The 22,082-nt window shown below is 42.2% G+C and overlaps 1 protein-coding gene across 1 annotated transcript in view; it reads left to right on the top strand.

The window, feature by feature from the left end:
• Nucleotides 1–22,082, top strand: part of MTOR (mechanistic target of rapamycin kinase) — a 69,683-nt gene that overhangs the window by 41,741 nt on the left and 5,860 nt on the right. The window contains exons 31-51 of the mRNA XM_054085841.1: nt 392–492; nt 1,366–1,481; nt 3,278–3,355; nt 3,735–3,842; nt 5,815–5,940; nt 6,901–7,032; nt 10,913–11,028; nt 12,241–12,358; nt 13,125–13,331; nt 13,938–14,038; nt 14,293–14,389; nt 15,036–15,134; nt 15,720–15,842; nt 16,727–16,909; nt 17,471–17,605; nt 17,891–18,065; nt 18,361–18,496; nt 19,188–19,335; nt 20,051–20,173; nt 20,620–20,702; nt 21,898–21,970. Coding sequence (XP_053941816.1) covers nt 392–492; nt 1,366–1,481; nt 3,278–3,355; nt 3,735–3,842; nt 5,815–5,940; nt 6,901–7,032; nt 10,913–11,028; nt 12,241–12,358; nt 13,125–13,331; nt 13,938–14,038; nt 14,293–14,389; nt 15,036–15,134; nt 15,720–15,842; nt 16,727–16,909; nt 17,471–17,605; nt 17,891–18,065; nt 18,361–18,496; nt 19,188–19,335; nt 20,051–20,173; nt 20,620–20,702; nt 21,898–21,970 — 2,578 coding nt within the window. The remainder of the gene's footprint in view (nt 1–391; nt 493–1,365; nt 1,482–3,277; nt 3,356–3,734; nt 3,843–5,814; nt 5,941–6,900; nt 7,033–10,912; nt 11,029–12,240; nt 12,359–13,124; nt 13,332–13,937; nt 14,039–14,292; nt 14,390–15,035; nt 15,135–15,719; nt 15,843–16,726; nt 16,910–17,470; nt 17,606–17,890; nt 18,066–18,360; nt 18,497–19,187; nt 19,336–20,050; nt 20,174–20,619; nt 20,703–21,897; nt 21,971–22,082) is intronic.

Here is a 22,082-nt window from a genome sequence, read left to right as displayed (position 1 = left end):
AAAAAAAAAAAACTGTTAAGCATACCTTGTTTGGTGGTGATTTGTTGTTTGTTTTCTTTTCTCAGGGATGAGGTTTTTGCCTGTATTTGTAGACTGGAGTTGACAGTTTAGTTCATAAAATAGACGTTGCATTTTGTTCTTCGGTAGTTAGCAAACCTTTGTGTTTCCAAAGCACAGTTTGTCTTTTAAACTATTTTCTGATTATAGGATATTTGTCATCAGATTAGCATGTCTGAGTTGGCCAGAGGAGAAGAATCCTAGTTTCCATACAATATAAAAAGAATTATAGGGCTGGTTGTTGTCTTCCCTGTGGAAAGCGGTTGCGTTGCTTAATAGGGCAGAATTCTTGGAAGAGACTTTTTGCTGATCAGAAATTGTGGATTCTTCTTAGGGGGCAGCTCCACCAGCAATGCTGTGAAAAGTGGACACAGGTCAATGATGAAACCCAAGCTAAGATGGCTAGGATGGCTGCTGCTGCTGCCTGGGGTCTAGGTAACGTATCCTTGTGCGATGACAGCCCACGGTGTGGAAGCACAGACAGTTCTAATTTACTGCAGAACTACAAAATATAAGAAACAGCAAAATTGGAGAAAAAAATTATTTACTTTGGCAGATGAAGCAAGAGTCATTCAACGTGGAAGCCCTTTGGAAAACGTGCGTTTATGTAAGGTCTCTCAGTGCGGTCTCAAGTAAAAAAGAGACTGCCTTATTGGTCTGAGCAGGTAATTGGTTGCTTAACTGGTCCCTTTTACACTGAACAGCTCAGACTTGAAAAGAGATTAGGAGAATTTCTCAGATTTGTGGCAGATTCTTAATTTATAAACTCGAGCAATATCTGTCGAGCCTTTAGATAGACTGTGTCTGCTGACTAGACAATCTTAAGTGGAATAAATCTATAAATGATCCAAATATCTGTTATACTGATAGCCTGAGATTTACTAGAAATGCTTATAAATCACTTGCTGTCTGCCAGCCTTTGCTGAGGAAAATTCATCTTTCGCTTTGTAGGACACTAAATCATGCAAATGTTCTGGAAATGTCAGCATTTCAATTTTTTCATCCCAAGAAATGCCAGAACCTTTTACATGAGGAAAACAATTCGCCTAGAATAAAAAATCCTTATGTTTCTGCTTGTCTATAACGGTGCATGTTGTATATACAGTTTTTATGTGTGTGTATATATACAGTTTGTATATAGAACACATTGTCCCTGCCAAAGACAAGCTGTTGGGTAGCTGACCTCAATGGAGAAGTAGCGGGCAGAATTCTGGCCTAGTGGCTGATGTCTAAGCACTATAGCACAGCTCTGCTCTCACCTGGCAGAGAGGGCTGTAATATTACTTTAGGATATCCGTGTCTCTGCAGGTCAGTGGGACAGCATGGAGGAATACACCTGCATGATCCCACGGGACACCCACGATGGTGCCTTCTACAGGGCTGTACTGGCTCTTCATCAGGACCTTTTCTCACTGGCTCAGCAGGTAATTATCTTCCTTGTTGGCTTCCTAAAAGCTGGTTAAGATGGACTAGGCTCTGTTGCTATGGAAAGACAAGCTGTGTTAAAGCATTTGTCTGGAACCTATGAGGAGGGCTACAAAGATGATCTGAGGGCTTGAGCATCTCCTGTATGAGGACAGGCTGAGAGAGTTGGTGTTCTTCAGCCTGGAGAAGAGAACACTACGAGGAGACCTTAGAGTGACCTTCCAGTACCCGAAGGGGCTGCAAGGAAGCTGGGAAGGGGGCTGTTCACAAAGGCTTGGAGTGATAGGACGAGGGGCAGTGGGTATAAAATGGAGAGGGGCAGATTTAGATTGGACATTAGGAAGAATTTCTTCACCATGAGAATGGTGAGGCCCTGGCCCAGGTTGCCCAGGGAAGCTGTGGCTGCCCCATCCCTTTAAGTGTTCAGGGCCAGGTTGGATGGGCCTTGGGCAGCCTGATCCAGTGGGAGGTGTCCCTGCCCATGGCAGAGGGTTGGAACTGGATGATCTTTAAGGTCCCTTCCAACCCAAACTATTCTATGAATCTATGAATTGCCCAATAACCCTTTTTTCCGTTGATGTATTACACCTTGGTGAGCTTATCTCCTATTTGCAGAAACATAGCAGTGAATAGATGTGTTGGAGGGTAGTGGTCCAGTGCTGCAGAGTGTAAGAATGCCTTATTCTTAGGCTTCTTCACTCTTCTGTCTGTTTCCTAGGCAGTGCACAGGTAGTATTCCAGCAGAGATTCCGTTGTACAAGGCACTGCTTAATTAAAGCATTCGTGGCATAAGGCACACGTAAGATTTTTCACTGGAAAAGCTGCAAGAGGCAGAAGTGCACAGAACACCCACAAAGTGCTCATGTGTATTATGTACCCAAACTTTTGCTCTAATTTTTCTGGTAGCAGCAGTAAATCTTAAGTCTTAGACTGAAATGAGAAATTAAGGCAAGGTACGAGTCTGTTAAACAGAGGCATGTTGGTATGCTTGTTTGTCACAGAGGAGATTTGTCGAGCGACTTTTTCCCCCTCTGTAGTTGTGAAGAATATTGTTTACTTTCCAAGGAAGCTCAAGTACGGTTTCTCAGAATTCTCTGCTGGCTTGCCAGCTTCGATAAAGGAGAAATTCAGTCTGCTCTGTCAAGCCCATACATCGATTTTTGGGTGATGTGCACAGTAAAATTAGCGAGGCATTCAAAGGGGTAGAGTTTGTGATTAACCTTTAACATTTGGAACGGGGAAAAACTATAGATGAGAGATTATATAATGACTGGAACCAAAGCAGGATTCATTTCGTGCTTGAAGAGCGTGCCTTAGTAGCAGAAAGAGAAATGGAATTTGCTGTCCTGTAAAATTCATAGAAATCTGCTGGGTTACGTAAAACGGTGAAAGCTATTTCCTGTCATTGTATATTATCAAGAGACATTTCTTGAGGCTTTTTTTGTAACCTGCTCTTTTTTGTACTAAAATGTGAACTTCCCTCTTCCTTTATAAATGTTATTAGTGCTGAGCTCTACAATGACAGTGGGATTAGAAATGCTGCAAACTTTGATTTGGTAGAAAGACAAACTTGAGACTGTGCAGGTGATAAATGAAGCCCCTTGACTTCCCTTATACTTGCCACAAATGTTGTTTTCTTGTCAATTCTTTCTCCTAATAACGTGCTTTCCTGGTTCTTATTGGAGAATGGGGACAACACCAGCTGGTTGTGAGGTGAAATAGATGAAAAGCACTTTCAGAGGTTGACTCTAGAGAAAACGTGACACCTTTGCCCCAATATCTTTTTCTATTTCAGTGCATTGACAAAGCCAGAGATCTGCTGGATGCTGAGCTGACTGCCATGGCAGGAGAGAGCTACAGTCGAGCCTATGGGGTAAGTGTCTAGCTCTCAGCCTTCATTCTCCTCGTTTTTGCTTCAGACTCTCTCTAGAAGTTACATAAAGCTTCTGAGTAGCATTTGTATCAAACTTGAGACCTGTATAGGCCCACAACCTAAATTGCTCTTGTCAGATAAGAAGTGTAACTTTGTTCAGAGCAGCTTTGGGACAAATCAAAGAGTGAAATGAGCATCTCCCTTAAATAAGAATTGATATTTAGAAAGTTTGAATCAGGAAATTGTCCTGATACCGGTATTTAGCAGTCCTTTACCTGTTGGGCAGCATATGCGCTTAAGATTTTGATGCCAAAATACTGTTCCTTAATTATAGATTTGTTCTATAGTGATTGGGATGGAATGTGATTGTTTCCTTCAGGCTATGGTATCCTGCCAGATGCTGTCAGAGCTGGAAGAGGTTATCCAGTATAAACTTGTACCAGAACGCCGTGAGATCATCCGCCAGATCTGGTGGGAAAGACTGCAGGTACATCTATGTAAAAATTAAGGATGGAGATGCTGATGTGCTGGGGAACAGCTTCCTTTCAAGTCAATGTGGTGGCTCAGAAATTCCTTCTATTCCTCTTTCTATCCCAATAACAGATGTGCTTACATGGCTGCATGCTTTCTGTCTGCGCTGCGTTTGTCCTGCTTGTTTGGGCTTTTGTTTTGCAATATTCCTGAGGTATCTACCGATGACACACTTCAGTTGGGCGATTTAAGCCTTGAAATAGATGTGTATGGAATGGAGATGCCAGTAACATCTCTAAGGCTGCTTATCTCAATATTGAATCACACCTGGAAATACAGGTTTAGATAGGGCTGGTTGAACTTTTTACCCGTCTGGCTGCATTTTAAGGAGAAGTGAATTCTCTCACAATGCTGGAAAGCTGGACAGAAAATTTACATACTTATAGAAGTTTGTCCTGTTGCTTTTTGACCTCTTATAAGAACATTTTGAATTGGCTAGCCTTGTCCTCTTGTAAGATACCTTTTAGCAATGCCACTTTCCTTTATTTGAAGAGAAGTTTGTGCCTTTCTCACTCTGAACAGCAAAAATCCAAAGCACCTCTGAAGATTTAGATCAGCTAAATCTTTTGAGACTATTTCCTTACAAGAGGCATCCATACAGTGAAAATGATTATCAGATGAAGCAGCGTGTACAGGAATACTGTTTAAAGATGTATTTTCTGCAAGGGAAGAGGGGAGGCAAGCATAATTAGAGTGAAATGCTCTCATTATACCAAATTTTGGTACACTGCCTGGAGGAGGAATTTCTCCCTCTGCAGATTTCTCCACCGTGACTGCTATATCTGCCTCCTCATGAAAGGCTGTTGCTGCTGCGTATTTTTGAGCTGTTTGGGAAACTGTGACAAAGCTTTAGTCTCCCATCTGCATTCCTGTCTGGAAAAACTCAGGATCATTCCAGTGGGGTGGAGAAGCTGAGAGTGACAGGAAGTGTAATGTCTGAATACTGCTGTTTATAGTCGTGAAAGCAGTACATACAGTTCTTGCACATTTTATAGCTGCTTTTCAGCAATTTTAAAATGCCTATTGGATGAGGTTTATTTGGGTGTTAGAGAACAAGCTTTGACCTAACTTGCCAGCCCTCAATTTTTGGGAAAAGAAAAAGGGAAAGAAGGACATGCTTTGGTGCTAGGGTACTTGCTGCCATTGGGAATTCTTTTGTTTAGTTCAAAACAGTATCTAAGTCATCTTTGAATCAATACAAACTGTAGAGCATCCCTGTTACCCTGAGTTACTTGGCCATTACAGCAAGCACCAGGTGTTTGGTTGTTACTGTCTCTTCTACAGTTCTACTTCTCCGTAGCATCCTTGGACATTTGAGGTACAGACTCATCGTTCAGGCTGACAGTGTTGTTGTGCTTTTCCCTTCAGACAGACAAGAATCAGACAATGCTTGCACAAGCCGTACAGCAGTTGGAACTGCATTCTGGCAGAGTATCGGTTCAGTCATGCCAGCCTCTAAAAGCAACATGTGCAAGGAGAAGAAAAGGGCAATGACAAAAATATCTTTGTAGCCATTTGGTTTTGTACCATCTCCATCTTGAGATTTGTCACCGTTTAAGCCAAAAATTGGCTTTAAAACTAGGTTGAGAGTGGTTATGAAACTCTTGACTTGTGCAGAATTGCACAAAGAGATTTCATGATTTTTGGATGCATTTCTGCTTTAGAAATGTTTCTCCTTTCCCAGTCAGGGGATACGTTAGCCTGCAAAGACTGAGCTGGCTGTAGAGAACAACGGTCGAGGACTTACCCTTCTTCACACATTGCAGTGTTAAAGCCGTAGCCGGCTAGTTGTCATGTCAGCGTGCTGTGAATTGAGGATAGTGAAGTCTCTCCATTCCAGGAAAAGTCCCTTCAGATTCTGAATTAAGGCTCTGTGGAGTAGATTGGAGATAAGACACTGATGGGTTCTCTCTTTCTTTTTCTCTCAGGGCTGTCAACGAATTGTGGAAGACTGGCAAAGAATATTGATGGTCCGCTCTCTTGTTGTGAATCCTCATGAGGACATGAGAACTTGGCTCAAGTATGCCAGCCTGTGTGGCAAGAGTGGGAGACTGGTAAGCGTTACCAAGCTTTACCCTCTACAGCAGATTTTTAGATGGTTGGTGTTGTCTTGCTGTTTCAGTGTTTCCAACTACTTTCATTGCCCACGTGGGATGGGCTCTCCTCTAAGGACGATACTTGTCAGAAACTGTTGAAATATAAAAATGACAGAGTTCATAGTTGTAGCCAAGGGTGTCTTTGTGGGACTGGTATCATACCTGAAACCCTCAGATCCAATTTTATGTTGGATGCTATACGTGGAAGCTCTTAAGCAGCACTGATGATTGATTATAGAAACCTTCCAGTACCTGAAGGGGCTACAAGAAAGCTGGAGAGGGACTGTTCACAAAGGCTTGTGGGGATAGGACAAGGAGCAATGGGTATAAACTGGAGAGGGGCAGATTTAGACTGGACATAGGAGGAATTTCTTCACAATGAGTGGTGAGGCCCTGGCCCAGGTTGTCCAGGGAAGAAGTTGTGGCTGCCCCATCCCTGGAGGTGTTCACGGCCAGGTTGGATGGGCCTTGGGCAGCCTGATCCAGTGGGAGGTGTCCCTGCTCATGGCAGGGAGTTGGAACTGGATGATCTTTAAGGTCCCTTCCAACCCAAACTATTCTATCATTCTGTGACTTATAATAGCTCTGCTAAAGCCCTCTGTCAAATCTAGAACGTGATGTTGTTATCGTCGAACACTACAATCATATTTCAACATTCGCCACAAGATTTATATACTTGAAACAGAGACTTCACACTCTCTACTGACTTCTGAAATAAGAATTTAATGCTCTTTCCCAGTGGAGACCTATGGTTCACCCTTTGATGTTCCCAGGGAGTGGTAATAAGGCTGCTATGTCTTTGCTTTAGCTGGAGGGTCACAGGTAGTTTTTAGTGGCAGACAGTTCTCTGATCAATATGAAACAGAGCTAAGAATGAGCTTCTTTTAACCTGCTTTTCCTCTTGGTGACTTTCTCCAGGCTTTGGCCCATAAGACTCTTGTCCTGCTCTTGGGAGTAGATCCATCTCGCCAGCTGGATCACCCACTGCCAACAGTACATCCTCAAGTGACCTATGCCTACATGAAACACATGTGGAAGAGTGCCCGTAAGGTATGAAAGAACATTCTCCTCTACATTTCATTGCTCAGGTTGTGTGTGGTGCCATGCAGGTTAGCTCTTCATAATCCTCACAGAATAAAGTCAAGGCTGAAGGTTTTATTTTTGCTCACCTGAAAAAGAAGAGCTAATCCCTTTCATAGAATGCTTTGGGTTGGAAGGGACCCAAAGCCCATCCAGTTCCACCCCTGCCATGAGCAGGGACACCTCCCACTGGATCAGGGGCTCCAAGGCCCATCCAACCTGGCCTGGAACACCTCCAGGGATGGGGTAGCCACAGCTTCCCTGGGCAACTGGACCATGGCCTCCCCACCCTCACAGCGAAACATTTCTTCACAATATCTCATTTCAGTCTCCTCTCTTTCAGCTTAAAACCATCTCTCCCTTGTCCCATCCCTGCACTCCCTGATAAAGAGCCTTTCCCCGGCTTTCCTTTCGAAGTACTGGAAGGCTGCTCTAAGGTCTCCCAGAGCCTTCTCTTCTCTACACTAAACAAGCCCAACTTTCTCAGCAACTTTCCGTATTGTTATTCAGAGGATAAGCTTTTGAAATTTTACTACAAAATTCTGTAATAGTAGAGAAGGCCTGGCCTTAATTTTATTTCCTACATGGAAAGATTATTTTTGCCAAACCAGTGTCAGGTACACAAGGGATGCAGCGAAGATTAATGGTCAATAGTAGCTCTTCTGTCCTCACCAGGATTTTACTGTGTAGCCTTGGTGCTTGACTTTTTGTCCACTGTTGCGATTGCCAGGTCTCCACGCTGTGCCTCCGGTCAGGGTTACATGCTGAAAGGGAGAAGTAAGGGCGTTTTATTACTAGTTTTAGAAAAGTATCTTGAACGGCTTGTACTTAGTTGCTGAGCAGAACTGACTTTTATTGAGGCCATTATTGAAAATTTCTAACTGAAAGACAGCTAAAAAGTACATAGGGTTTTGTCATGGGAACAATTTGGCTCCAAAGAGCCTAGGGTGAATGTTTTTGACATTGCAACACAGGGAGAATTTACACAGTCAAATCCAATAAGCTCCAGTCTGGATAACTTATCTTTTTTTTTAATATACATTAAAGCCTCCGTTTATCCTCGTATTCTGCCACATCTTTTTTATTTTTCCTGTATTTGGGATTGCCAGCACTGGAGCAGAGCCATTACTATGGGAACGTTGCCATGACCTAACTGTTCTTCATTTGAATTTAAAAACCAGAAGGAGCTGCTGATGAGGCCCTGTGCTTTTAGCTTTGTAAAACAGTGCAATATTCTCTTACTTTCTTCAGTAAATGACCCAAAAAGGAATTGGGTCTTTCCTGCCTCCCTCTTTGACTGAAAGTGGCCTTTTCTCTGTCTGACCTGTGACAAAGAGAAAATGATGCAGCTGTAGAAAGCAGAACAAAAGCAGGTACAAAGGCTAAGTGTGTGAGGGAAAGGAACGTATCTAAAATAAACTGATGCAAGAATAGGTGGTGCCCACAAAGACAGGAAAAAAGAGATTAGAAAAGCAGCAAAAATGAGAAGAAGGAACAGACGTGGTTAGACTCACCGCCCCTTGCTGGTTGAATGATTTCCTATTTAAATATGGTAAATAAGCTCTGTGCTAAGGGGCTTTTTTTTTTTTCTTTCCCTCATTCTAACACATTAAAACTGGGTGGTGGTTACAGTGCTGAGCGAGAAATACTTTGCCCAGGGTAGCACTAATCCCAGACCTGCACACAAGTCTCCACCTTTTCTCTGAGCACCTTCAAGCTGGCTGGGTTGACTCAATGCTTCAGTTCTTTCTGGCGCTTGGAGAGCAAGTGCTTACTTTTTTAATTTGTGGTGCAGCCCTGTGACAAAAGAAGCTGTGTTAGAGTGCAACAGAGTCTGCAGTCTGGAGGGAAACTTAAGTGTTTGTTTGTACCAAACACTGAAAAGGTTTAGGGAATTCTCACGGTACCAGGAGCATCACATGGTTGGGTCTATCCTTATGTCCTGTTTTGAGTGACTATCGTTAGCTAAATAGTATAGTTATACGTAGTGACGTATATAGACCAGAGTTCCATATAACTGTCTGTGTTCACTTTGTTATCCTTATTAATGAGGTAGGCTGCTACCTCATTAATGACCATTTTCTTTAGCTGAGTTCAAGGTTGCTTGGTTGACCTCACAGCCCAGAAGACCAACCACGTCCTAGGCAGCATCAAAAGAAACGTGGCCAGCAGATTGAGGGAGGTGATTCTGCCCCTCTATTCCTCTCTTGTGAGACCTTGTCTGGACTACTTTGTCCATTTCTGGAATCCTTAATGTAAGAAGGGTATGGAGCTGTTGGAATGGGTCCAGAGGAGGCTACAAAGGTGATGAAGAGGGGTAAATTTAGGCTAAACGTTGGGAAGAATTTCTTCACAATGACAGTGGTGAGACCCTGGCCCGGGTTGCCCAGGGAAGCTGTGGCTGCCCCATCCCTGGAGGTGTTCCAGGCCAGGTTGGATGGGCCTTGGGCAGCCTGAGCCAGTGGGAGGTGTCCCTGCCCATGGCAGAGGGGTTGGAACTGGATGATCTTTAAGGTCCCTTCCAACCCAAACTAACCATGATTCTATTTTTCATGAAAGTCTGGTGTAACAGCAGAACAATTCATAAAATTGTCATTTCTGCCCCTCCTCTAACCAAGTATCTAGCTTATAGGCTGTGGAATGCACCTCATTAATGTTAATGGTGTGATACTTCCTTTCATTTCACCCTGGGCTAATGCCCTTTTTCCTGACAACTGACTTGCATATACTGACATCTGAACAGGATAGACGAGGCATTTCAGCTCGGGTGACTCTTGTCTCACTTTAAAGTAGTTCATAGATGGAACAGAAGTAAATTGGACTCCTAGTAGCATATTCTGCTGTTTGTGATCTGAAATGACCTTGCAGATCGCAAGAGCTTTACTGTAATTGTTTCCAGTGAAGTACTCATTCTTTTTTCTTAAATCTTTTAATTTTACATTTTCTTACCCCATAATTCTTTCCAAGGAAATTCAAAAAGAGCCTTCCCTCAAAATTCGGTGGTGCCAATTGCTTTAGCACTGCAGCCTTATGTAATCTGCCGGCAAAGCAGCAATGTACATCTGTACTTCTTAAACAAATTTAGAAGAAACCTAGACTTTAATTTTTGAAACAACTCAAAGTTTATGTCCTGTGTGGTGTATAGTGAGCTCAGCCAAAGCTGAGGGGTTACGAGGGAAGATCAGGAAGCTGCAAGTTTTCCTTCAGCCTTTATTTTCTCCGATTATTGTATTTGAGGCCATAGCACATTCTAGACAGGTTTCTGGATCTGTGATCCTGTCTGTTGGGATAGTGACCTGATCCGATACAGTTTGTAAATGCTGAATATTTGTTTGATTGTTGGAATTGCTGGGACTGTCTTTGATGTGCGTGTGCAATTGCAAATGAAACGTCTCTGTGTCATTACTAGAATCACCCCGTGTGAGCAGTACCAGGGCATTCTCTGCTGCTGAAGTTTTCTTGTACAAGTGGCCTTCTCACTTTGCCAGAGTTGAGTTCTTGCACATCAGAGTTCAGGGTTAGCTTATGTTGCAATTGGTCATACTTTCAACTGTATGTGTGACATGAAAGGGTGCCTGGCATCAGAAGGACGCAGTGATTTGTTCCTCAGTGTGGCAATTCAGTGGCCAGATTTCTGAGACATCGACAATATCTAACCTCTTCATTTATTTCCTGCTACATATGTACAGCATAAACTGATTTCAGTGGGGATGTAAATGCCTAAAAGGCTTTGAAAGAAAACAGAACTGCTTTCTGCTTACACTAAGAAATTATTTCCACCTTGTCTTTCTCTCTTGGGAAGTTGTATTTAAGCCCTGTGGTCCTTAATGCAGCTATCATCCATTTACAGATCGATGCGTTCCAGCACATGCAGCACTTCGTGCAGACCATGCAGCAGCAGGCGCAGCATGCTATTGCGACTGAGGACCAGCAGCACAAGCAGGAGCTCCACAAGCTCATGGCACGGTCAGCACCTGCCCCTTGGCCTCCTTTAGCTGTAAAGTGGAAATGATGTCTTCTCTGAGGTTGCAAGGTCCATGCTTTGATTAAAAAGAGCGAATGATTCCTCATCCATTTGGTGTTCCATTTTTAACTGTCATATAATTTCAGTAAATGTTATTGTGACACATTGGCATAAACAAGCTCGTATTTGTCACTGGCAGCTGGTTATCTTTTTCCAGTGCTGTGGCTCGCTAGCACAAAGCAGAGCTGTCAGTGTGGCTGTTTCTTTGGGTTTCAGATCTAGTCAGTAGGAAAGAAGCACTTCTCACAAGCCTGGCACATCTGTGCTTGGCAGAGTGTGCCCTTAATTCAACAGCAGTGAATTAGGTGCCCAGCATGTGATGGGTTTTGATGATTATTGCACGGAAAATGCATCTTATAATCCCCATTTTCTTCTGTGGATCCAGAGGTGCCAATTTAAAGAAGAAATTGCATAATTTGCCTTTATTTGTTTAAAGGGAGTCATGCACTTAATTTGCTTTTATGAGAATGGGAACTTGGTAATAGCATCATCTTATTATTTTCAGAGTGACTATCATGGAAGACTAATGTAATGAGTTGTGCACAGTATTTTTCTTGCACAGTGCTTTTTGGACAACTCAAACTATAGAAAGGACAGCTGTGTGACTGTGGTATTTCAAGCCTGCTGAGGGAGCAAAGTATTAAGCTTTGCACAAACCTTCACAACCCCACCTTGCTGCAGTCAAAATATGATGTGTCTGCTTTCTTCAGGGAAGGAATGACTTAATGGGGTTCTGGCCTGAGGGAAGAGCACTGCTCTGTTTTCACTGTTTTTCTGTCGCAGGGTTCTCTCCAGAAGGCTGGTTTGGATGGTGATAAGTACAGCTAGCCAGCACATACGCCATGTGATTTTTGTCAATACTGATGAAGTCTTGATGTTATCGCTAACTGGTTCTTAGATTTATTTTATTACTGATACGAATGAGGAACAAAGTTTGACCCTCACCTTTCCCCTTGAAAGTTAAACCCTTAACTAGTTATCCCCACACTTACAAGCAAGGGGCAGCTATTTTGAACTTCACCTGTTAACACATACGCTCCTGCTCTGCAGAAGAGGCTTATTGAGTGGGTTTACCACCTGCAAAGTCTGGCTTTTAATCCAGCAGGCTTAGTCTGGTTCTAGGTTCTGAGTCAATAATCCCTTTGTTTAACCAGGTGTTTCCTGAAACTGGGCGAGTGGCAGCTGAACCTGCAAGGCATCAATGAGAGCACCATCCCCAAAGTCCTGCAGTATTACAGTGCTGCAACAGAGCACGATCGCAACTGGTACAAGGTCAGTAAGGAGATGGTGCCAGGTGCTGTTGCAGAGAGATCACTAAATTTGATCACATCCCACACTACAGGACAGGAAGATGTTCAGAGGAACATCTCCTATGACTGTCTGCCTTGTTACTGAGTAGGAGTGAAAAAAGCAGAGAAAGCAGCCCAAAGGAACTGTGATTTTCTTGTTTAGAATATTATCTGGCTGGTAAAACTAGGCCACAACTCAGTTTCTATTCTTGCTTTTGGAACTTTCACTCCTGTCTGTTAACAGTGAAGCAGAAAGGATAGTCTAAATGTAAAAAAATTAACTTGTTCTCACTCGGTATGCTTGAACTAAGAAAGTAGCCTCATTGCTAATTCTCCAAGGAACTCTTGATTTCAGGGCTATGAAATATCAATTAATATTTGGTGCTGGATCTTCTCTTGGGCAGCCATCTCCTGCATTTCTTCCCATTACACCTCCCCTAGTCCTAACGTATTAATCCTCTGTTCAAGCTCTGAAAACTTAAGCTTTGGAATGTGATGTAATTTTTGTTACAGAGCCCCTTTGCCTTAATAGTCAATAGGGATCTCCCAGCCAAGAGCTCACCGTGATGTTATTTAAGATAATAAGGCAGTTAAAACTATAAGTGATTAGAGAAAGCAAAGCGTTGTGCTGTCTGTGGGGTATTGCTACTGTTGTCCGTGAATTCAGAAAGGTTGGATTATTGTCTCTAATCATAAAGAAGTACAAGTTGCAGACAGGATTTATCTTCCTCCTGACTCCTTGTTGGCAGGCCTGGCATGCCTGGGCAGTGATGAACTTTGAAGCAGTGCTTCACTACAAACATCAAAACCAAGCCAGAGATGAGAAGAAGAAACTGCGTCACGCCAGTGGAGCCAGCATCACCAGCGCTAACACTGAGGGCAGCAATAGCGAGAGTGATGCAGAGAGCACAGAGAACAGCCCCATCCCATCGCCAGTGCAGAAAAAAGTCACTGAGGTACCGTTCTTGCCTGGTTTTGTCGAGATTGATACTTATTGCTTAGATGCAGGAAAATGTTATGACAGGGAACAAGCTACAGTGCGTACTTGGCTTGTGGACGCTCTCTTTGTTTATATATGTCGTGGTTTACAGGAAAAGTGAGGAAGTTCAGCTTAATTCAGTCTTAAGGCAAGAAGATTAAATTAACGCAAATGATCATTAGGTTAGCTGTGAGCTAAAGCAAAGGCATGGATGGCTCTCATAGGTGGTACAATGTGCTTTAACGAGTTCTACTGCTTAAGCCCTTCCTGAAAGACTGTGAGCAATCTCTTTTACTTACCTGTTATAGTAGGGTTGTACTTTTTATGACGCTTTGCTGTCCATAGTTTTGCCAACAAGTCCAAGTATAAAAATGCTCTAGAGTATGTTCCCTGCTAGGCTGAAAGACCTATGTGTAGTCGAGCAAAATATAAATTCCAGGAGCAACAGATCTTGCAGAAGTCAACTATAATGTGGATTAGAGCCATTTCCACATATTTCTCCCTCTTTTCCCTTACGAAGTTTAGGATTCACGTGGACTGATGTGCTTGTGTAGAACTAATGCTGTAATTTTCATTCCAAAAGGATTTATCTAAGACCCTCTTGATGTACACAGTCCCTGCTGTCCAAGGTTTCTTCCGATCCATCTCTCTGTCTCGAGGGAACAACCTACAAGATACTCTAAGGTACATAATAAAGCACAACGTAAATGAAATCCAGCTGATAAGGGCACATGGTTTAAGATTAGGTAGAACCTGTTTCTGCTCTCTTTGTTGTCGTTAAACTAAGTGAAAGCTTGTGTCCAAGCTAATTTCTGTTAGATGGATTAGTGCTTATCTCTAGATTGTGGGAAGAAGAGCCACTTGTAACTGGGTCTAAAGATATTTGACTGGAATGGGGTTTTTTTTTCATTCCTAATGAATGTATTTCTCTTTTCCAGAGTCCTTACTCTGTGGTTTGACTACGGTCACTGGCCTGACGTGAATGAGGCTTTGGTAGAAGGAGTCAAGGCAATCCAAATAGACACTTGGCTGCAGGTAAGGAACACAAAAGGCTGAGACAAATCTCAGGTCTGGGGGAAGTTTGGGGATTTGTTAGATTATATTGATGATGATCCTTTGGTAAACGATCCTCTGTAGGCCAGTGATGAGAGCAGTGAGCAGTACAATTTGTAGCAGATATAACAAGTATTTTGAGCAGAGACATGAGAAACGTTCGTGTGTGCGTGTCTGTAGTTGTCTGCAGATTAGCGCGTATGAATGAGAATGAAAATTTCTAAGTTGAAGATGATGTGCATTCACTGATGATTTGAGTATAAAACACCAGTGTGCTGCTCTGATGTGATTCAGACAGTCCATTTCAGCATCACTTTGTAGAATGACTCTTTTAAATAAATAAATAAAGGCTGTATTTCTTATTTGAGCATTACACTTCAAGACACATCTTACGTTTTCAGTAAGAGGATCCTCTAACAGTTTTGTGCAGAACATTTGTGATCTCACTGAGCTGTTCTGCCCTTCTGACCCTGGAACTTTTGTGTTGTCTTCTGACCATCTGAAAAATGAGCGGTGGGCCTCTTTGTCTCCTTTAGAGACCGTGGGGCCTCTAGGGGAGGGCACAACAGCTTGTGAACTAAACACAGGAGATGACAGGGTTGTTTATTTTACTTATCCTTACTACTAGGTCATCCCTCAGCTCATTGCAAGAATTGACACCCCTCGACCGTTAGTAGGACGTCTCATTCATCAGCTCCTCACAGATATTGGGCGGTATCATCCCCAGGTAAGCTTTGCTTAGAGGAGCAATTTCCATAAACTAGTGGCCAGTTGAGGCATTTATTATGTTCCAGTTCACCCAGTCTAGATGCCTGCACTGGAATTCACAGCAAGTGATAGTAGTAAGGATGGGGGACTATTTCTGCTGCTGCATCTTTCACCTCAGCATTGTTCTCATAAAATAGGAAGAAGAGGTGGATAAACCGTGCAGCAGGAAAATTTCTCTCTGTCTGATACAATACTGGGGAGTGCTCTTAAATCTCATTAAGTGACTACTATGAGACTGCCTCACAGATGTTTTATCTGGATTTCTTACTACGGTGTGGAAAATCACAAAATGCCAAAACAGTTTTTTGTTCTTCCAGTTCGTTACAAGCTCTCAAAGTCGTTCTGCTACTCGCTGAATTAGTTTCTTGTAAGCTTTTCAGACTGGAAGACTTTGAATAGCAAATTCCTATCACCTCTTTTAAAAGCAAGATTGCTTTCTCTTGTTTAGCCCTAAGGCACGTATTTACTAATGCTTTGCTAATCTTTCAATTCATGTAGCTCTCCTGTGTGGTTCTAAAATATTATTGGTTGATGTCTCTTGCAGGCTTTGATCTATCCTTTGACTGTGGCTTCTAAATCTACAACCACAGCTCGCCACAACGCCGCGAATAAGATCTTGAAAAACATGTGTGAGCACAGTAACACTCTGGTGCAGCAGGCAATGATGGTGAGTACTTCGTGTACCATGAAGTGTGTTGTGTTTCTAGAACAGGTGTACCACAGATAGAGCTATACAAAATGCCTGCTCGCTGTTAATTTTGTTAAAATGCAATTAATTTGGGGTATTTTTGGAATTCATAGATGTTAACAGTATTAGTGTGATTTCAAGAGAGTTCTTGTCCAGAGGTGGCTACAAAGATGATCCGAGGGCTGGAGCACCTCCCATACAGGCTGAGAGAGTTGGGGTTGTTCAGCCTGGAGAAGAGAATGCTACGAGGAGACCTTATAGCGACCTTCCAGTACCTGAAGGGGGTACAAGAAAGCTGGAGAGGGGTTGTTCACAAAGGCTTGTGGAGATAGGACTGGGGGCAATGGGTGTAAACTGGAGAGGGGCAGACTTAGACTGGACATAAGGGGGAATTTCTTTCCCCATCTCAAATGCAAGGTCAGGCAGAGAGCTGAGTCCAAAGCTCCAAATTAGCAGAGATTTAACATTCAAACACTGAGTTATTGTGTCTTCTTATAAATAAATTTAGAAAATAAATAAATGACATTTTCCCATAAAGAGAGATTTTTACTTAATGAAAAGTGGAAACAAAGCTTACCGAGCGTAGCATGGAAAGAGTAATTTAATTCATTTCCCAAATGTTGTTGTGAATAAATGAAAAGTAACACTTTCAGGCCAAGCTACACAAATATATAAAAAAATTCAAAAGCCTGATCAGCTTCTTCCAGAAAAAGATGTAACAGATTGTGGGAATTCTTGTGGCTCCCTCTAGTTGCGAGCAACAAATACTTCCTAATCATTAGAGAAGAAAATAGTCCTGCAGTTGTAAGTCAATATACAGTCGTAGTGTTTTTCTTTTAATCTTTTTTCCTGTCCTAAAACAGGTGAGTGAGGAGCTGATCCGTGTAGCCATTCTATGGCATGAGATGTGGCATGAAGGGTTGGAAGAAGCATCTCGTCTGTACTTTGGAGAAAGGAATGTGAAGGGGATGTTTGAGGTGCTGGAACCACTTCATGCAATGATGGAGCGTGGGCCTCAGACTTTAAAAGAGACATCCTTCAATCAGGTATCAGCAAACGAGCAGGAGCTTAACCTTCTGCATGTCCTCAAAAGCAGGCAGGGCAGCCACCTGCCCAAGATGTGGCACAAGGAAGTGGGTAACGTAACACGAACAGTAAATCTCTTGGGACTCATTACATTAGTTGCGGACTTCACTATTAACATTTGTCTTCAGATCTGTATCGCTTTGGGTTACTAAGGTACAACAGGAGCCATGGTAGTACAGATTGCCGTGGAGTATTGGATCGACAGAGTGTCTGATAGGGTCTGGAAGACATCCAACTGCTCTGCAGTTAATTCTTCCAGCTCCAGTCTGCTTTGCTTCATGGTAACCACTAGCACAGATAGTAGAGGTGACCTCTCTTAAGCTAGTAAAAGGAATTAATTTGAGCTTGTGAGCCAGAAATTACTGGATCTTTAATTCCAATAAGCTATAAAAATATGAGATAAGTATTTGTAAGGCAATTTGAAAATAGACTATGGTGCTCTGTGTATTAAGTGGTTTCTACCTGTTCCACTATAGTCTGTAGAAATGTCTTTCTTCTGTTGTTTTTCCCTTCCTCCCTAGGCCTATGGCAGAGATCTGATGGAAGCTCAGGAATGGTGCAGGAAGTACATGAAATCGGGAAATGTCAAAGACCTAACACAGGCTTGGGATCTCTATTACCACGTGTTCCGACGTATTTCAAAGCAGCTGCCTCAGGTGGGGGAGAGGTACAGTTCTGTTGTGGGTCTTACAGTGCAAGTTGTAAATACCAATCTTTGTTTTGTGCTTTCTTGTTATTCAAAACATTCAAATTAAGTGTTCTGGAAATACATGCGTATGATTTACTGCAAGTTTGCTGCTTGTGCAGCTCCTCCTGCAAGCATCTGAAGTATTGACAACTGTCTGAACTATTCTGGGTCACTCGACGTGATGGACTCTTCAGTTATTTCACAGAGATTGAATTGAAACGCTATGGGGTTGTATTTATTTTGGGTTTTGTAGCTCACTTCTTTGGAACTACAGTACGTGTCACCAAAACTCTTAATGTGCCGGGACCTGGAACTGGCAGTGCCAGGAACATACGATCCCAACCAGCCCATCATCCGCATTCAGTCCATCGCACCCTCGCTGCAGGTCATCACCTCCAAGCAGCGGCCCAGGAAGTTAACATTAATGGGTAAGAGAGCGATTTCCACTTAACTATTCTGATATTTAAACTTTTGGGTCAAACTGTGTATTTACCCAGGGAAAATGTCTCCAATGTTTCCTTTCAAGTGAGGTAGTTTTTAGTGGTCTGGTCAGTCTCTGCCACACCTCCCAGTTGTTGAGTGCGCAGTATTTGCTCTTGTCTGTTTGTTCAGCAAGAGTGAACTTTTGTGTATGAATTGTAGTAATTAATCATATTGGTTGGACTCAATGATCTCAAAGATCTTTTCCAACCAAATGATTCTACTCTATGAATTCTTTCACAGGAAGCAACGGGCATGAGTTTGTATTCCTTCTGAAAGGTCATGAAGACCTTCGCCAAGATGAAAGAGTGATGCAGCTTTTTGGGTTGGTCAACACTCTGCTGGCAAATGACCCAACTTCACTTCGTAAAAACCTCAGGTATGTGCTGTGAACAATTACTGAATGTGCTTATGCACAAGTGACACACAACATAGGTGCAGTTTCCAAGTAATCCTTGGCACAATCAGCTGATTTGTGAGGAAATGGCAAATCCTGGAAGTTAAATTTTAAAAAAAAAGAGAGAGAGAGGAAGAAAAAAACATTTATAGAATTGAAATTTGGAGGAAATGTTTCCTGAGGGGATTATTTATTTTATGTATCTGGAGTCCGTCTTGTAAATAGTTATGGTCTTTGAGGCAATCTCTATTTCAAGACAGCTTCAGCGTTGCCTTAGGACCTGGGAACAGGGGGAGTTGTCAAGGATTTTTTATTATAGTCACTAAATAGCTTGGTGGAGAGTGACTGCAATTCTGTACAGTGTCGTTCAAGCATGAACATTCCAAATATCATGTGCAAATAATAGATCATTGTGGGTGAAATGACACATACCTTCTAAAAGGTACATTTAGTGAAAACCAGGTAAGCTTTGAAAATGTCTGTAGGTTATCTGGCAGTGACCTGTCCAGATGGATGTTTCGGGTCTGACTGAAACAAAGAAAAGCAGAGCAACTACTGAAGAGAGAGTTTGGATCAGAATCGGATTTAGTAGCAGTTGTTTTAAGCATCAAAAAGTGTACTAATTCTCAACATCCAACAATCTGAGCTCTGATTCTCCTTTTTTTCCCTGTAGCATCCAGAGATATGCTGTTATTCCACTGTCTACAAATTCAGGCTTGATTGGGTGGGTCCCCCACTGTGACACACTGCACGCGCTCATCCGAGACTACAGAGAGAAGAAAAAGATCCTGCTCAACATCGAACATCGCATCATGCTAAGGGTAAAGAGCAGAGCTGGTAGAGGTTTTGATACATTCTTTTAGGACTCCAGTATCTTAATGAAGAATAATGGTGTGCAGCTTGTTCTTCCTTTGCCTGTTTTCTGATTGTGATTGGTGTCAGTAATATTGGTATCAGGAATAAATCGGGAAAATAGCAGATGAGAGTTATAAACTGCTACCAAGAGGTAAAATTGGACATAGGTTTATTTGTTTCTCCTTTGATGTTCTAGCAGTGACCACAAGTTGTCACTATCTGGTGACTAAAATGTGTTTGGAATCTTGTGTGGCTGTGATGTCCAAGGTGCCACGCTGCTGGCATTTCCATACTCTGTGTCTGTGCAATAGGGCCAAAACAAGAGGGAGTGGAGAAACTGAGCATTACTAGAGAAGTTGGAATTGCCTGCCAAAAAGGAAAACGTGTGCTAAGCCAAAAGACTTATTTGGTTAATGTTTCTTGAACCGTATTTACCTTTGCAGTATCTTAATTAGATATGGCTATGGGCTACTTTGTGGATGCTAAATCATTTGCTGTCCCATTTAAAATGAATTCACTTCACCGTTGCGTAGTCATCTCACTGTGTTTGGGAACCTACAAATAATTTCAATATAAACTTGATAAGAAGTTATCTGTGATCGCTGTGTTTCTCATAGTACACCAGGAGTTACTGAAGGTGAGGGGGATTTTAAGCTGCTGAGTTTCACTTCTCAATTATAGATGGCGCCAGATTATGACCACCTGACTCTGATGCAGAAAGTAGAAGTGTTTGAACATGCTGTCAATAACACAGCTGGTGATGACCTGGCCAAGCTGCTGTGGTTGAAAAGTCCAAGCTCGGAGGTGAGTTCAGCACGTCATGGCTTGTGTTTGGCAATCAGCGTAACGTGGAAGTACCTTCTCTGCAGAACGAGTCGGAGATGATGTTTAGTCACCATAAACTCCAGACAAATCACTGCAGAACCTGTATTCACACATGTGTACCCTCTCACAAGGGGCCTCGCAGTGGCTCCAGAGTCCAGTCCAAAGCCCAAGACTGGAGACTGAAGCACCATATACTGTGCAAGAGGGAGAAAATCGTGAGCCTCAGAATATGTTCTCTTTGTGGCTTAGACATCTAACTGAAGGCCACAGCTTGTTTGAACCCCCTCAAGCTCATGGAGTGCATTAAACCTAAGCAGATCAGTTTTGCTTTGTGCAAAATGCAAGTGGTTAATGAACAAATTAAAATACAAGCAGAAAAAAGCAACATGCATGCCTGTCTTTTTCTGTTTTGTCTCTACTTGTAGGTGTGGTTTGACAGAAGAACAAACTACACTCGTTCACTAGCTGTGATGTCAATGGTTGGGTACATTTTGGGCCTTGGGGACAGGTAAGTGCAATTGTACCAGTTTCTTTTAAATAAAAACAGACTGCCAATTCATTCTTTGGATCTGTGCTTATGATAACAACTTCCATTGTCGTTAATGCTATCTTGCACTGATCCCATCTTTCAGCACTTAATTATGCTGCTGTTATTTTCAGCACTGCAGGCATGAGATGTTGGGTTTGTGTATCCTGAATACAAGTAAGAATTTCTTCTGTTTTGATAGGAAGGCACACAGAAGACCTTATGTCAAGGACCTCAAGGTCTAATTTTGTCCTTGCATACTTTTTTGCCTGGTGGACCTTTAGTCTGTGAAGCAGGAACCTCTAGTGGTGTGTATGTGTGCAGCAGTTGTCACAGACACTCACGAAGTCCCCATAAATACTCCGGAGAGACTGCTCTAAGCTTCAACATTAACTTTCATATTTTATTTAACCACTAAATAACAGGGTGATTTTTCTGATCTGCAATGCAGACGTGTTCTAGAGGAAAGTATGTACAATCCAAATGGGTTGGGCAAATAATGAAAAAGAAAGAAAGATAAAATGAATAAATGTTTGATTTAGTAGATGGTTTTCTGCCGAAAAGGAATATTCATAACTTCCAAAATACTTTTGAAGACAATATGTTTTAGATTTAATGTCTATAATGCCAAAACAGCTAAACCTTCAAATGTTCTCATAAGAAAAACTTTTCATGAAACTGTAAAGCTCTGAAAATTGAATTAAAACAAAACTGGAACAAGTCAGCATGAGCAGAAACCTTGTGGTTTTCCTAGTCTGGATTGATTCTCTTCTGGTGATGCAGTTTGTGTTGCTTCACCTGTAACATTAATTCATTACATTTTTTTTTATACTGAAGAAATGAAAAAGCATAAAACAAGTAGAAGAATTTATCCTAACAGAAAAATAAATGTTCATACTCAAGAAATGTTCTGATGGCTGGGGTCCAATAGGTTGTTTGTCTTCCAAGGTGAGAAGATCTCTAACTCCTGAGAGGTAATTACAAAAGTAATGTGATAGATGCACTGTCAGGAAGCTATTCTGTTCATCCCGAGATTGAAGATCTCGGGCAAGCAAGCTGTCACGGGTTGTTCTTCTTCATGAAGATAAATATCATTTCAGACTGGAGCCGCTGTGATTTACTTTGGCTTTTTGTAACAGTCTGTCACCCTGTTTTTTCTCCTACTCCTTCATCAAAGACATCCCTCCAACCTGATGCTAGACAGACTGAGTGGAAAGATCCTGCATATCGACTTTGGGGACTGTTTTGAGGTAAATCTTTGTATTTGGTCATTAAATTTTCTGTAATAGTTCACATTTGCTGGTGGAACAGAAATCAGTCTATAAGCCAGGACAAAGTGACCTTGGAGTGTGATCCTGGGCA

This window comes from Cuculus canorus, chromosome 21 (assembly GCF_017976375.1).
Source record: "Cuculus canorus isolate bCucCan1 chromosome 21, bCucCan1.pri, whole genome shotgun sequence".
Classification (NCBI taxonomy): domain Eukaryota; kingdom Metazoa; phylum Chordata; class Aves; order Cuculiformes; family Cuculidae; genus Cuculus; species Cuculus canorus.
The sequence above is the reverse complement of the archived record's forward strand: the minus strand, read 5'-3'. Positions and strand labels throughout refer to the sequence as shown.